Source organism: Spodoptera frugiperda, chromosome 24 (genome assembly GCF_023101765.2).
Source record: "Spodoptera frugiperda isolate SF20-4 chromosome 24, AGI-APGP_CSIRO_Sfru_2.0, whole genome shotgun sequence".
NCBI lineage: Eukaryota > Metazoa > Arthropoda > Insecta > Lepidoptera > Noctuidae > Spodoptera > Spodoptera frugiperda.
This window is the reverse complement of record NC_064235.1, coordinates 6,637,524-6,651,348: the sequence shown is the minus strand read 5'-3', so window position 1 is coordinate 6,651,348 and position 13,825 is coordinate 6,637,524. Positions and strand designations below refer to the sequence as shown.

General features: G+C 42.2%; 2 protein-coding genes and 1 long non-coding RNA gene across 3 annotated transcripts in view; 1 reads left to right on the top strand and 2 right to left on the bottom strand.

Moving 5' to 3' along the window:
• LOC118278646 (Kv channel-interacting protein 1) overlaps window positions 1-13,825 on the bottom strand; it is a 173,650-nt gene that overhangs the window by 17,034 nt on the left and 142,791 nt on the right. The gene's annotated exons all lie outside the window — the stretch shown is intronic.
• The window catches only part of LOC126912307 (uncharacterized), a 77,157-nt gene that overhangs the window by 15,760 nt on the left and 47,572 nt on the right, over window positions 1-13,825 (top strand). The window lies entirely within an intron of this gene.
• LOC118278727 (unextended protein) overlaps window positions 1-13,825 on the bottom strand; it is a 46,599-nt gene that overhangs the window by 14,649 nt on the left and 18,125 nt on the right. The window contains 9 exon segments of the mRNA XM_050703900.1: window positions 324-464; window positions 976-1,122; window positions 1,563-1,754; window positions 4,850-5,054; window positions 5,384-5,500; window positions 6,978-7,234; window positions 7,950-8,114; window positions 8,773-8,923; window positions 12,951-13,053. Of these exon segments, the coding sequence (XP_050559857.1) occupies window positions 324-464; window positions 976-1,122; window positions 1,563-1,754; window positions 4,850-5,054; window positions 5,384-5,500; window positions 6,978-7,234; window positions 7,950-8,114; window positions 8,773-8,923; window positions 12,951-13,053 (1,478 nt within the window).

Sequence of the window (13,825 nt, the reverse complement as noted above, 5' to 3'; positions counted from 1 at the left end):
CGATTTTGTTTTATACTATGTAGTGAAGCAAAATTGTGGGATTTAAGTTGTATAATATCACACACCTAGTAATATATTGGCCCATTTACGGTTTTCATAGTTTACCTGACTTGTTTAGTTTTTGGTTTACTGACTAATGAACCGTTGTTTTAGGTGCGTGAGGGGGGAAACTACAATAATGGTATAATGACACTTATGACCTCTCTCGATGAATATGGAAATAAATAGATTAATATGCACTTTTAAACACGTAAACCATATAAAGTAAATTTCGCATTCTTTGCAGATGTGCCAATATATTACTAGGTGAGCGATATACTCACTAGTGCTCAAGAACTGGAAAGTAGCCAAGGTAAGTTGTGGAGATATATGTATCCTCTGGTTCTCGTGCCGCTCAGCGAACGCCGTGAAGTCCTGCAGCTTGTTCGTGGGCTTGTTGCGGCGGCGCTTAGACCTGTTGTCCACTGTTGGGCGAAGGGAAATATATTAAAACAATTTTATATGTAAAACTGTATTGAAATGTAATAATTAATAAATATCAAGCAAATTTTGTATTATAAAAATGTAATTGGGTAGTTTTCTCAGTCAAAAAAAAAATCTAGCTTTTTAATACAATAAAACAATCACAAATTCATTCATAGAATTGATGAATTTTTAATTTTCTAAAAGACCTCGTATAATTTACAATTTGCAATAAATAAATTGGGCAGTCTTTTGATTAAAAGCCGAATATACTGGAGTAGATCTGATCATACATGTTTACCGAGTTAGAAGTCAAGTGACAGAAAGAAAGTCAAGTGACTTGACTTCTAGTGTCACAAATTTGGTGCTTTACTGACCAATTACTTTTGGTATTTCCATCAAAAGACCAAGTAGACCAGAGTAGACCACAGTAGACCAACCACATTTTCACACCGCCACACACTAGAAACATCACAAAAAGACCAAAAGACCACAAAAGACCGAAAGACTTACAGAAGACGTCGGTCTCATCGACGATCTCCGCCTGGATCATCTCCTCGATGACGTCTTCTAGAGTGACCAGCCCCATGGTCTCGTAGAAGGGATCCCCTTCACCCTCGTTGTTGATGCGGTGGACGAATGCCATGTGGCCTTTGTGTCCTGTGGTAAAAGATAATACAATTTATTATGTATAATTGTATATGATGCAATTTTTATGGAAGATGAAAGATAAAATATGTAATTTACTGCACCGCACCTTTATGGATCAAAAGCGAGTGTCTTAAATATTCGGGCCACTACGACATTAAAAAATAAAATTTAAAGCCCTTTACTAGAAGGAAATTTCTAGACCCATTGTACGGTCTCACCGCCGTACATTTTTCCGTTTACGCTGCAACCTACTTAAGGCCAATTTTGCGCGGTATATTTGCATTATAAAATAGCGTTATTTAGCTGTTAAAGCGTTAGTTGACTTAGTTGTAGTCAACATAATTACTATGTACCCATCAATAATAGAGAGAAATAATCAACTTCACGACAACAGCGTACGAAGTAAACTACCCATACACCCATAATTACTCAAAAGTCCAACCACGCACCTTCCTTAAACTGCTTAAACATGACATCAAGCGTGACGTCTTCGAAGACGAAGTTGCAGGGGTTCTGGTAGTACTGGCAGAGCGTGCGCAGCGGCGTGTTGTCGTCAGGGTCCACGAACGCCAGGTCCTTGATGAACAGCACCGTCACTATGTTGCCGCGCGTACCCTCGTATACTGGGATGCGGGAGTAGCCTGGAAACGAAGGAATCAGGCGTTCCTTATAATTTTTATTATAACCTTCGTGAGACATACTAAATTTCTTCTATTCATTTATTTATTTATTTAGTACACGTGTTTATAAAATTTTTAAATATTAAATTATAAAAAAACATTTAAAAATATAAAAAGCAGTAGCCCACCAGTAACGGGATAAATCCAAGCTACCGGCGGTCAGGGCTCAAGAGAGAGTAATTTCCGGACAATACGCGCCGTGTCCAGAAGTACTGCCTTCTGCATCAGGCTCTTGATCCAACCGTCTAACGTTAGCCTACTCAGGTGTTGGTCGAGGCTTTTGGCTATGAGGCCATTGGCAGATTAAATTAATTATTATGTTATCGGCTTACTCACGTAACTGTTTGACGAGGAACTCGACTAGTTTTAAGCCATGCTAGAGGCTCTTATTTATGAGCGGCATTCTGCGATTTGATTTATGATCCCAGGCAGAGGGCGCGATGGGCGCGAAACTCGTGTCGCCAGTAGCAGTGCGACAATCGCCGTGTCGTGTGTCGCGGAATGCTGTTCATGAATATGAGCCTCTAGCATGGCTTGAAACTAGTCAAGTTCCTCGTCAAACAGTTACGTGAGTAAGCTGATAACAGAATAATTGAGTTGAAAGTTGTTAATAGTGACTGGGGATGCAGACGACCTTGTGGGTTATGGGGGCTTCGGGTTGCAGCAGGAGTAGGAACGGGGTGCTGTTTAGTCAGTAAGAGTCTGACATTCCCTCTCGCCTCATCTAAGGCTGGATTTTCCGTGATTGATGATTTTCCGTCTCAGAAAAACTTGTCAATAATTCAAAGTCGTCAAAAGTTGGAAAGAGCCGTCAGAAGTCATCAAAAGTTAAGTCGTACAAATATTGAAAGGCCAGTCAACCAGTCGCACACAGTGAGTCCATATAGTGTGTGTGTGGGCTGGGCAACGTGTAGCGAGTTCGATTCCCGCACGGAACACTACTTGTGTGATCCGGGGCATCGTTAAAAAAATAGAACTCTTAAAGCCCAAATTAATGATGATTTTCACACAGACGGAAAATAGCATATAAATACAGTATTACAATTTTAAACATAATAAAATGCTATAAAGAGAATGACTCATCTTACACCTGTTTGTCATCAATTACTCTTGACATGCTAATAATACTTATTAAAGTTATAATATGTGTGTATATGTTCATTCATTGTTTGCCATACAATTATAATATTTCGCTGGGAAACGTGTAAATTTATTGTACTAACATGACATCATAGATGCTATTTCTGATGTCGATATAATGATAAAAATAGCATTAAAATTAATATTTAGGAAGTCTAGCTACACCGGAGGCGTTACAAGTGCATTGCCGGCCTTTCGAGGTTTTTTTTTTTTGGACCGAAAACATATATAAAGTGTTTATAGATACATTAGGTGTCAGGGATTTGTGACCAGCTTCCCGATCACCGGTTTACTGCATAGAAAGCGACCACCGACCTTTTGGGGGTTAGGAATTTAAGGGTTGTTGACGAATCGGGGATTGGGAAGATTGGGTAGGGGGGTAATTGGGCCTCCGGTAACCTCAATCACACAACGCAAACGTTGTTTCACGTCGGTTTTCTGTGAGGCCGTGGTATCACTCCGGTCGAACCGGCCTAACAGTGCCAAAGCATAGCTCTCCTACATTAAGAATGGAGTTTTTAAGCCTCTTTACTATATTCAATGTAACAGAAGCTGCTTAAGCCTATAGATCCCCCTAATTCATTTTGGCACCGTAGTCGCTCTATTAACAGTTGGGCACGCACGTCTCAAGATACCTCTCTGTAACATGGCGCCCTCTAGGCTCTCGCCCAGTCTACTTAAGTCTTTGACTGCCAATAGAAAACTTAAGGCAAATCTTCCGCTTAACGTATTGGTTACCGGTAGACCACCAAGGCGTTCAATGTATAAAGGGATCAATACCATTCTGAAATGTATTTTGCTATTAATACGTGATGCAATGGATATTGTGAAAGTTTCGAGCACTTTTTACGAAAACTTGCGCAATGGTAGGATTGTCTCGGTTCCCACGTGTAATTGACATTTGGTCCCACTACATACTATGTGGCATAGCACAATGCAGAACCTAACGCCGGTTGATTTTTACATAAAGTCCCTTGTTTAACAGACGGAATAGGCTTATCGAAATTCTTCTCAAAACATATTTGAAATAATTACAAATTAGACGCATATTCAGTCCGAGTTGACCGTCATAGAGATACAGAAGCGTGTTCGGGCATGATATTCGTCACGGAAGGTTACTTTGAACAAATTTTTGCAAATAAAGATGTTTTTGAAAGAGGCCCTTTTCTCTTTACACTCTACTTATCATCAATTAATTCATTTATTTTTGAGAATGTTGTAAATAATTTTATGTTTCTGGGTAGCTAATAAACCAAGGAAGTTTTTCTAATAGTTTGTACGCTTAGTGTCATATATTTTTTTTGAAATAAATCCAGTTTTCTATCGACCAAATTAGTGACACAAAACAAAATTTATAGGAAATTATTGCTATTTTAAAACGAATGATATTTGTGCCATTATTAGTATTTATAAGATAACTGATGTATTGGCAACCATTAAAACTAAAAACCAAAATCCAACCAGTACTTTTTTATTTATTGATGTTTTTGTAATCAATTCGGGATTTTTTACCAAAACAGAGCTGATGGGCAGCATGAATACATCCTCAAGCTTGGTCATAACATCGGAGACTGTCTTCTTGCGGAGTTCCAGGGCTCCAGAGATGATGTTCACCTCATCCTTGTCCAGGTCGTTCACGTCTGTCGTTACCTGAGGAGTTGGGGGGGATTTAAAAAGAGGGGAGGGGGTTTCTTAAAGTTCTTATAGTAAGGGGGCTTTTCTACCAGAGATGTGCTATGTAGCTATGCTACGAAGATGTAATAGGTAAGCTGTGAAACTATGTAGCTATGTAAGCTATGTAGCTGCTAACTACGTAAGTTATTTAGATGTGCAAGGATGATGAATGATAGGAACGTCGCATAGCACATCTCTGGTGGAAAATCAACCTTTCAAGTCCTATCTTTCAGTGATACGACCATCAGTATTTTAACTCACAATCTCCGACATGGTCTCGAAATCCAGTACAGAGCTGATGGGCAGCATGAATACATCCTCAAGCTTGGTCATAACATCGGAGACTGTCTTCTTGCGGAGTTCCAGGGCTCCAGAGATGATGTTCACCTCATCCTTGTCCAGGTCGTTCACGTCTGTCGTTACAGGGTTTGTTAAAAAGCGGAGACGCTTTCGAAAAACGCTTTTTCACCAGAGATTGTTTATGTTTTTATAATTTTAATCGTTTTTGTGTTTGTATTATTCATGCTATATTAAAATTCAGCATTAGATTACAACTATTATTACCTAAAATAAACATTGAATTCTATATGTTTTTAAAATACACGTTTTTTAACACCACCTGTTTGCGACGTTTGGGAGCGTTCCGCTTACACCCTGTATACCACTACAGCAGTGGCAAAAAACACACGGTCCACCTGATGGTAAGTGGCCTATGTACGCTTGCAACACTTGGACCCTGGTAGAACCTGGATGGTGATGATGATGATTCCACTTACCTTAACCAGCTCCTTCAGTCTCTCCCTGTTATAAACGCTGCCTATCTCCTCACCCAGGAAGTAGTCCAGGAGTTTACTGACTGGAAACGCTAGGGGCGCTGTGAGAGCCATCACCGCCTGTGGGACAATACCGATAAAATACGATTATAATTAGAACAAAGTAGTACATAAAGATGTGTTGATATTGTGTAATCGAACCAAAATTTGGCATGTAGGTAGATGTTATGAAGTAGCGAACCGCTAAGAAAGGATTTTGATAAATTTTACCCAAGGGTAAATAAAATAGGTTCTATTAATAGGATGAAACTTTGTCAATTTTAAAGCGATCGGGGTGAGACTTTGCATGCATAAAGCTACTATGACATAGGCATCCCCTAAGAAAGGATAAATTCCATTAATAATAATAGTTCTTAACGTGAGCGAAGCCGCGTGTAGAAACTAGTACCATATAAAATACTTAGTCAGACCCAGGAATTGTATGAGAGCCTAGCTCGGCAGTTGCATTTGCATGCACTCGACCACTTAGCGTGTATGTAACTCTGCTTACACCTTACTTTTTGTAGATAGGCATAACGCTATGTATTTTATGCAAAATACGTAATGTTTCATTACAAGACAAAGAACAGATTACAGGAAAATCTAATGAAAATAAATCATTATTTGCGTAATACTAGTAATAGTATGAGCGAGTAGTATTGAAGAACATCTGTTTAGCATCGTTAAGACATAGTTTTATTGACGGTGCTATAAATTATATTGCTCTGTACTCTGTTCGAAGTAACATTAGACATATAAGAAAAGGTATTTTTTTTATCGTTCGTTTAACAGATTTTCATTCTTATTATAATGCTAAGGTCCTTTCCTGACGGGGTATGAAATTTAAAAATCTAATTAATCTAAATTAATTATTATGTTATCGACTTACTCACGTCTAGCAAGCCTACCATGGCTTGAAACTAGTCGAGTGTCTCGTCAAACAGTTAGTCTCACGAAAGTTATAATAAAATCTAATAATCGTTCTATTTTTTTATTTTGTTATATACCTAAGATAACAATACTTAGATATGCAATTTTTATTTTAATGTCCGTCTTGTATATTATTTTGAAATTTTAGACACGTATTTTTTTTTAATTTCTTACGCAAACAAATCCTTTAGAACATTTGAAATATCGCGTGATGTCACTTCTAAGTACGTTTTATACGTAGAAATGTAGTATTTGCTTACACTCCTAAACTTTGATTCGTTTTATCTAAGTATTGTAATCTTACATGACAAAATAAAAAAATACGTGTCTAATATTTTTTCATAACCTAACTGACGAACTAAATAGATTATTAATTTTCATACCCCGTCATCATCCCTATTATAGCAAATGGCCAATCTATGTATACTATACTGAGATTATAAAGCTGTAGAGTTTCTTTGAGTGAACGCGCTAATATTCGGAACTCCTGATCCGATTTGTATAATTCTTGTTGTGTTGGATAGTTCATTTAACGAGGAAGGCTATAGGCTATAAAACATCACGCTATGACCAATAGGAGCCAGAAGTAGCTAGTTTCCAACAAAAGTAAAATTCCTTTTCTCCTTACCTTGGTAATCATAATACTCTTGGCCCCAATCATGAGCCCATGTCTCGAGCATATGGCCTGAGGAGTGATCTCGCCCAGCAGCACAATGGCCAGGGTAGAGAAGATCACAGCGAACAGTCCAGAAGTCAGCTCATCCAGGAGTATGGTGAAGGTGGAGTTCACAGCCACGTTGCCGAGGAGTATGCTGCAGAGGAGGTAGTTCCCGTGGTCTCGGACCGGCATGATGGCGCGCGCGTATTTGCGCTCCTGTTCCGTGCCTGGAGAGGTGGAAATATGGTGTTATTGTTTGGTTTAATAGTGAAAAAAATGTTTTTACCGACAAGTATGCATGAAAAGACTGATGACTGTTAATGAAGCGAAAGAGTTGTAGATTCGGAGCAATTGGCGGTCCATTGTCTCTGGCTACCCCCATGGGAGGTAATTTTTTTGTATATTATTTTATTAAGAGTGGCAGAGCCATGCTTCGGCACAAATGGGTCGGCTTGGCAGAGTGATACAACAACCGCACAGAAAACCGACGTGAAACAATACTTGCGTTGTGTGAGTAAGGTTACTGGAGGCCCCCGTCCCTAATAATCCCAATCAACGATTCCCCAACCACCCTTAAATTCTTGACCCAAAAAGGCCGGCAACGCACTTGTAACGGCTCAGGTGTTTCGTGTCCATGGGCGGCGGCGATTGCTTACCATCATGCGATCCATCTACTCGTTTAGCGACTTATAACATAAAACAACATTTGTTTTATTATTGCAATAAAAATAAAACTAACGAGTATACAAAGAAAGTTTCTTTGGGAAAGTTGTTTGTAACCATGAGTACAATCACGTGTTTAAATATCGTTCACTAATTACCAGTCACCCTATATCCGTCATCATCCCTATTGACTAAAAACCACCCCGTTCCTACTCCTGCTTTTCGAGCCGGAGCCCTGGTAAACCCGCTGGGTAGTCCGCAGCTCCGGATCAACCTTACCAGTATTGGATATGATCTTCAGCTCGGTCCTGTCCAGAGACATCAGGCCAAGGTTGAGGCCGGAGAATAGTGCTGAGAAACTGAGACAGGTCAGGATGAGGGTCAGAGACACCCACAACGGGAGCAGCGTATTGTGAGACGCTAGCATCTTGTATATTTCCGTGCCTGGAATTAAAAAGAAATTAGTGTGAGTGATGAAATGTGGGAGAGCCATGCTTCGGCACGAATGGGCCGGCTCGACCGGAGCGATACCACGGCCGAGCAGTACACCGACATGAAACAACGTTTACGCTTGTGTTTTGTTGTGTGACTGAGGTTACCGGGGTCCCAATTACTTACTTCCCAATCTCTGATTCCCCAACAACCCTTAAATTTTTAGGCCGGCGACGCACTTGTTACGCCTCTGGTATTTCGAGTGTTCATGGGCGGCGGCGATTGTTTATCATCAGCTCGTTTATCAGCTCATACCATAAAAAAGTAATCTCCGAAATTAACAAAAAAACACAGTTTACTCACCTAACTTGATTGATAAATAAAGAGTAACCTATGGAGTTTCTTGCTCGTTCTTCTTTATAGGAATCTACACTTTGGAACGAGTAAATAGAGCAACTAGAGGAATGACTGACAGACAGATATTGTTAATAATATTGTATTTGCCTCGACGTCCAAAACTGCCTTTCTGGTCTATTTGATATAAATAATTTTGACTTTGACTTTTGAACAACCTACAAATGACACCTAAACTTAACGATACACAGTTAGTTCAGGTGCCACCTAGCACTAAGCAACACTTAGTTAAGGGGGGGTTATTCAGACCACATACCTTGATGTAGATATTTCTCCTCATCTTTGAACGGGTCATCCACTCCGACCCTGAGGTTTTTGGCACAGATGTAGAGCTTCGAGTCTGTGATCGGCGCCGGCGCAACAATGTCGAACAGGGCTGTTCTAGGACGAAGGGAGCCTTCTTTTACCTGTGGAAGAGAAAAAAAAACATTTATATGGAGCAATCAGACGCATTTAAGACATTACAGTGAATTTTTTTTTATAATATAAGCCGGTAAACGAGCAGACGGATCACCTGATGGTAAGCAATCGTCGCCGCTCATGGGCACTCGAAACATCAGAGGCGTTACAAGTGCGTTGCCGGTTTTTTGGGGGATAAGAATTTAAGGGTTGTTGGGGAATCGGGGATTGGGAAGATTGGGAAGGTGGGTAATTGGGCCTCCGGTAACCTCACTCACACAACGCGAGCGTTGTTCCACGTCGGTTTTCGGTAAGGCTGTGGTATCACTGCGGTCGAGCCGGCCCAGCAGTACCGTAGCATGGCTCTCCCATACTTTATCAATGTCACGCCTTTTATCCCCGAAGACGTAGGCAGAAGTGCACATTAAGGCACGTAATGCCGCTATACAATGTATACCCACTTTTCACCATTTGTGTTATAAGTCCCATGTAATAGAGGGTGAGTCTATTGCCATATATTGGGTACAATTCCAGACTCCGTGCTACTACTGAGAAATATTCGAATAACCGAAAAAAGCCCAGTAACACTTTGCCCGACACGGGTATCAAACCCGAAACCCCTGTACGGCAGTCGCACTTACAACCACTCGACCAACGAGGCAATCCATCAATTAGAAGCATGTTGTTATTTACCTACTATAGTAGGTACGTCGTAAGTTCGATTACTGTAAAAGCTTTTTTTTAAGGGTGCGCCCTATCTAACTACCTACACAATGTCACGTTTGTGTTAAATGGATGTATGTAATTTCGCAAATTACGCTAGGTAACCTTCTGGGAATCGAACGCGTTCATTAAAGCTTGAATGAAATTGTTTATCTTGTTAAAGTGTTAACTACCCTAGGTAACCTTCTGGGAATCGAACGCGTTCATTAAAGCTTGAATGAAATTGTTTATCTTGTTAAAGTGTTTGCTGGTTCCGTGCGTGAAAGGAAAACTGCTGTCTGTTTCGTTGGCTGAGTGGTCGCAAGTGCGACTGCCGGGGAAGCGGTCTCGGGGTCGATTCCCGGGTCGGGCGAAGTATTACTGAGCTTTTTTCGGTTTTTCGAAAATTTCCCAGTAGTAGCACGGAGTCTGGATATGTGCCCGGTATATGGCAATAGGCTCACCACCTATTACATGGGACTTACAACATAAATTGTGAAATGTGGGTGTACATTGGCTTTATGTGCCATAATGTGCACCTCTGCCTACCCCTTCGGGGATTAAAGGCGTGACGTTATGACGATGATGATGAACTGCTGTCTGTGAGGTCGTTAGTTCGATAAGTGATAAACTTACACTAGTTAATTATAAATGTGAAATTTTGTTTGGATGTTTGTCCGTCAATCACGCTGAAACTACTGAACGGATACTTGTGAAAAGAGGATGCCAGTTTCTATGAAATCTGGTCCCACTTTCCAATAGCTATGTATGTTACATCATTGGACAGGTAATTTTGAGCTGAATAAAAGTTACTATGGCGCCAAGTTCCAAATCTTAGTCTGTTCAAAGTTATTCTTTATTAAACATGGTAGCCAAGTAATGCTATTTTTGCGTCATAATTGTATTTGTGGTTTATACACGTAGTGTGGATTGCTTATTTTTACCAAATTTTATATGCATATTCAGTAGGTCGGAGAATCGGCTACTATCTATTTTCCGTGATGTTCACCCTTAAATTTTTATTTTTATTAACTGACGATATAATTTATAAGACAAAACAACGTTTGCCGGATCAGCTAGTACCTATAAAGATTAGATTTTCTTTCATTTCCTAAAATGCCAGCCTAACATTTAGTAAGGTCAGTGTTGAGGTCTCAATAGGAGGTTGTTAGGGCACTGGGTTTAGGCGCGGCGATATGATAATGTGAAGGTTACACAGTAGACACGAATACGTAAACAAATGGGGTAGGCAGGGGTGTGTTTCCCAACCTCGGGGGTGTGCCTCCTGCCGGAGGTTGTACGCGGGGATCGTGCGGTCCATGGCCCTCTACGGCGCCCCTGTGTGGGCGCCGAACCTGATGCGGCGGCCAGCTCGGGCGCTGCTCACGTCCCAGAGGGTCATGGCCATCCGAGTGATCCGTGGATATCGCACGATCTCCGGGGAGGCGGCGAACCTCCTTGCCGGATTACCGCCGTGGGATTTAGAGGCGAAAGTGCTTGCGCGCGTCTTCTGTTTGCGCGCCGACGCGCGTCGCCGGGGCGAAACTTGCTGCCGCGCCAGATTAGTGGAGATCTCATGGCGGAATGGCAGCAACGACTGTCGCAACCGAGGGCTGGGCTCGCTGTCATTGCAGCGATAAGTCCCCTCTTTGAGGAGTGGCTTGAGAGACGCCACGGCGTCCTCACCTACCGCCTGACGCAGGTGCTTACCGGACATGGAAGTTTCGGTAGGTTCCTGTTTCTGATTGGGCGGGAGGAAACGCCCGGGTGTCATCACTGCGAGGACCGTCCTGAGGACACAGTGGAACATACGGTGGCGCTGTGCCCTGCATGGGCTGAGCACCGCCGTGTCCTCAGGGATGTAGTCGGCGACGGCGACCTCTCGCGTCCGGCATTGGTACAAGCCATGGTGCGGAGCGAGGGGACTGGGATGCCGTCTCCTCCTTCTGCGAAGCAGTCATGCTAGCTAAGGAGGAGGCGGGGCGCGTGAGAGAACGAACCTCCTCACGCCCCAGCCGTCGCGAGAGACACTCCGGGCGTCGGGGATCGCGCGACGATCTCCGGCCACCGTAAGTGCGGGCCTGCGGACGGCGAGCAAGGGTAGTTCGCCGCCCGACCAGAACCAGACCCGTGCGTGCGGCGCGTCGCGTTCCGCGCGCGCCTCAAAGAGCCATCAGACCACCACAGATGGGGCCCAGTAGGGCTGATGCCTAATCCGGAGCTGCGGACAACCTAGCGGGTTTACCGGGGCTCCGGCTCGAAAGGCAGGAGAAGGAACGGGGTGGTTTTTAGTCAGTAAGAGTCTGACACTCCCTCTCGCCTCGCCCAAGGCGAGAAAAGTCATTGGATGATTTTCCCCCCTCAAAAAAAAAAAAAAAAAAAAAACAAGGCAGGGGTGTGTTTAGATTACTGTTACTATCTATGTAGCTAGTGCGCGATTGGCTCTTTGCAAACCGACTGATGGGTTAATACTAATAATCTCTACTCTCTACTAATATATAAAACTAAAGAGTTTGTTTGTTTAAACGCGTTATTCTCTGGAATTACTGGTCTGATTCGAATAATTCTTTTTGTATTTGTAGCGGCATAGCGTATAAGTAAGTACTTAAGGTGTGTCATGTTGCAACGTAAACTAAGTTACAGTTTATATTTCGGATGAAATAAATTATAGGTATTGTTCATTCATTTCATTGTTCATTATGTGAACACGCGCACTGTGTATCCGTCTTAGTAAGGAACAATATACTTTCAATCGTCATCGGTCTTTCATTTGGTCTACACCTCAGATCAAGGGAGAAATAGCCACCCTCTAAATATTGCATATTGCATTTATCGAGAAAGGTTATAGTTATATAGTTTACAAAATATCACGTTATGATCAATACGAGCTGAACACAGCGGATGAAACCGCGCAGGAGTAGCTAGTGCATATAATAAATATGAAAATGATTTGTTCGACTCTATCTTTCAACGTCGCGATAATTTTAGCTATGGTAAGATAATTTTATTAGAAGGCTTTTTTGAGGGGGAAAGTCATCCAAAGGCTTCTAGAGGGAGTGTCAGACTCTTACTGACTAAAAACCACCCCGTTCCTACTCCTAGTTTTCGAGCAGTTATCCCGGTAAACCCGATAGGTAGTCCGCAGCTCCGGATCAGGCGTCAGCACTAACAAACACAGCCTCTATTACAACAGCATAAAGTCCAACTTACCATGTATTCTCCCTTCAGCAGAAACTTGCAAGGCTGCCCATACAGTTGTGTCTCGTGGGTGAACTAGTAAATCTATCGCTTACAAAAGTAGCCTCTATTACAACAGCATAAAGTCCAACTTACCATGTATTCTCCCTTCAGCAGAAACTTGCAAGGCTGCCCATACAGTTGTGTCTCGTGGGTGAAAGCTATCACTGTCCTGGATGTGAGCCCATCACCAAATAGTCTGGAACAAATAGATTATCATAAATAACCACTTCATCAACATATCATCAGCCTATAGGTGGCAAAGGCTTTTTTATGAAATAGGTGGCAAACGAGCAGACGAGTCACCTGATGATAAGCGATCATCACCGCCCATAGACACCAACACCAGAGGAGTCACAGGTACATTGCCTACGCCTTTTAAAAAGGAAGACGCTCTTTTCTTGAAGGTTTAAAGGTCGTATCGGTTCGGAAATACCGCCGACGACAGTTCATTCCACAGTTTTGCTGTGCGAGGCAGAAAGTTTCGTGAGAAGCGCACAGTTGTGGCCTGCCAACCTTCTTTATGATGGGGATGGAAGTGCTTAGCATATTGTTTAGCAGTCGCACTTGCAACCAACGAACCAACAAGACAGTTATATTTTTTTAAATGCATCTTTGTAAAGGCGGCCACTGATGCAGCAAAGGCCTTCTAGACAATACAGAATGGCCAAGAACGCAATACCGTAACAATGACACACAAATAGGGCGCTCTATTGTCAGCAAATGATTTAATCGGTGGTTGCCTTGCCGGACTCGTTGGTCGAGTGGTCGAAATTGCGACTGCCGGGTACAGGGTATCAGGTTCGACTCCCTCGGAAAAAGTATTACTGAGCTTTTTTCGGTATTTCGAAAAATTACTTAGTAGTAGCACGGAACCTGGAATAATATATTTTCTTATGGAATAAGCCGGTAAACGAGACGCTTCACCTGATGGTAAGCGATTAGCGCCGCCCATCGACACTTGAAACATC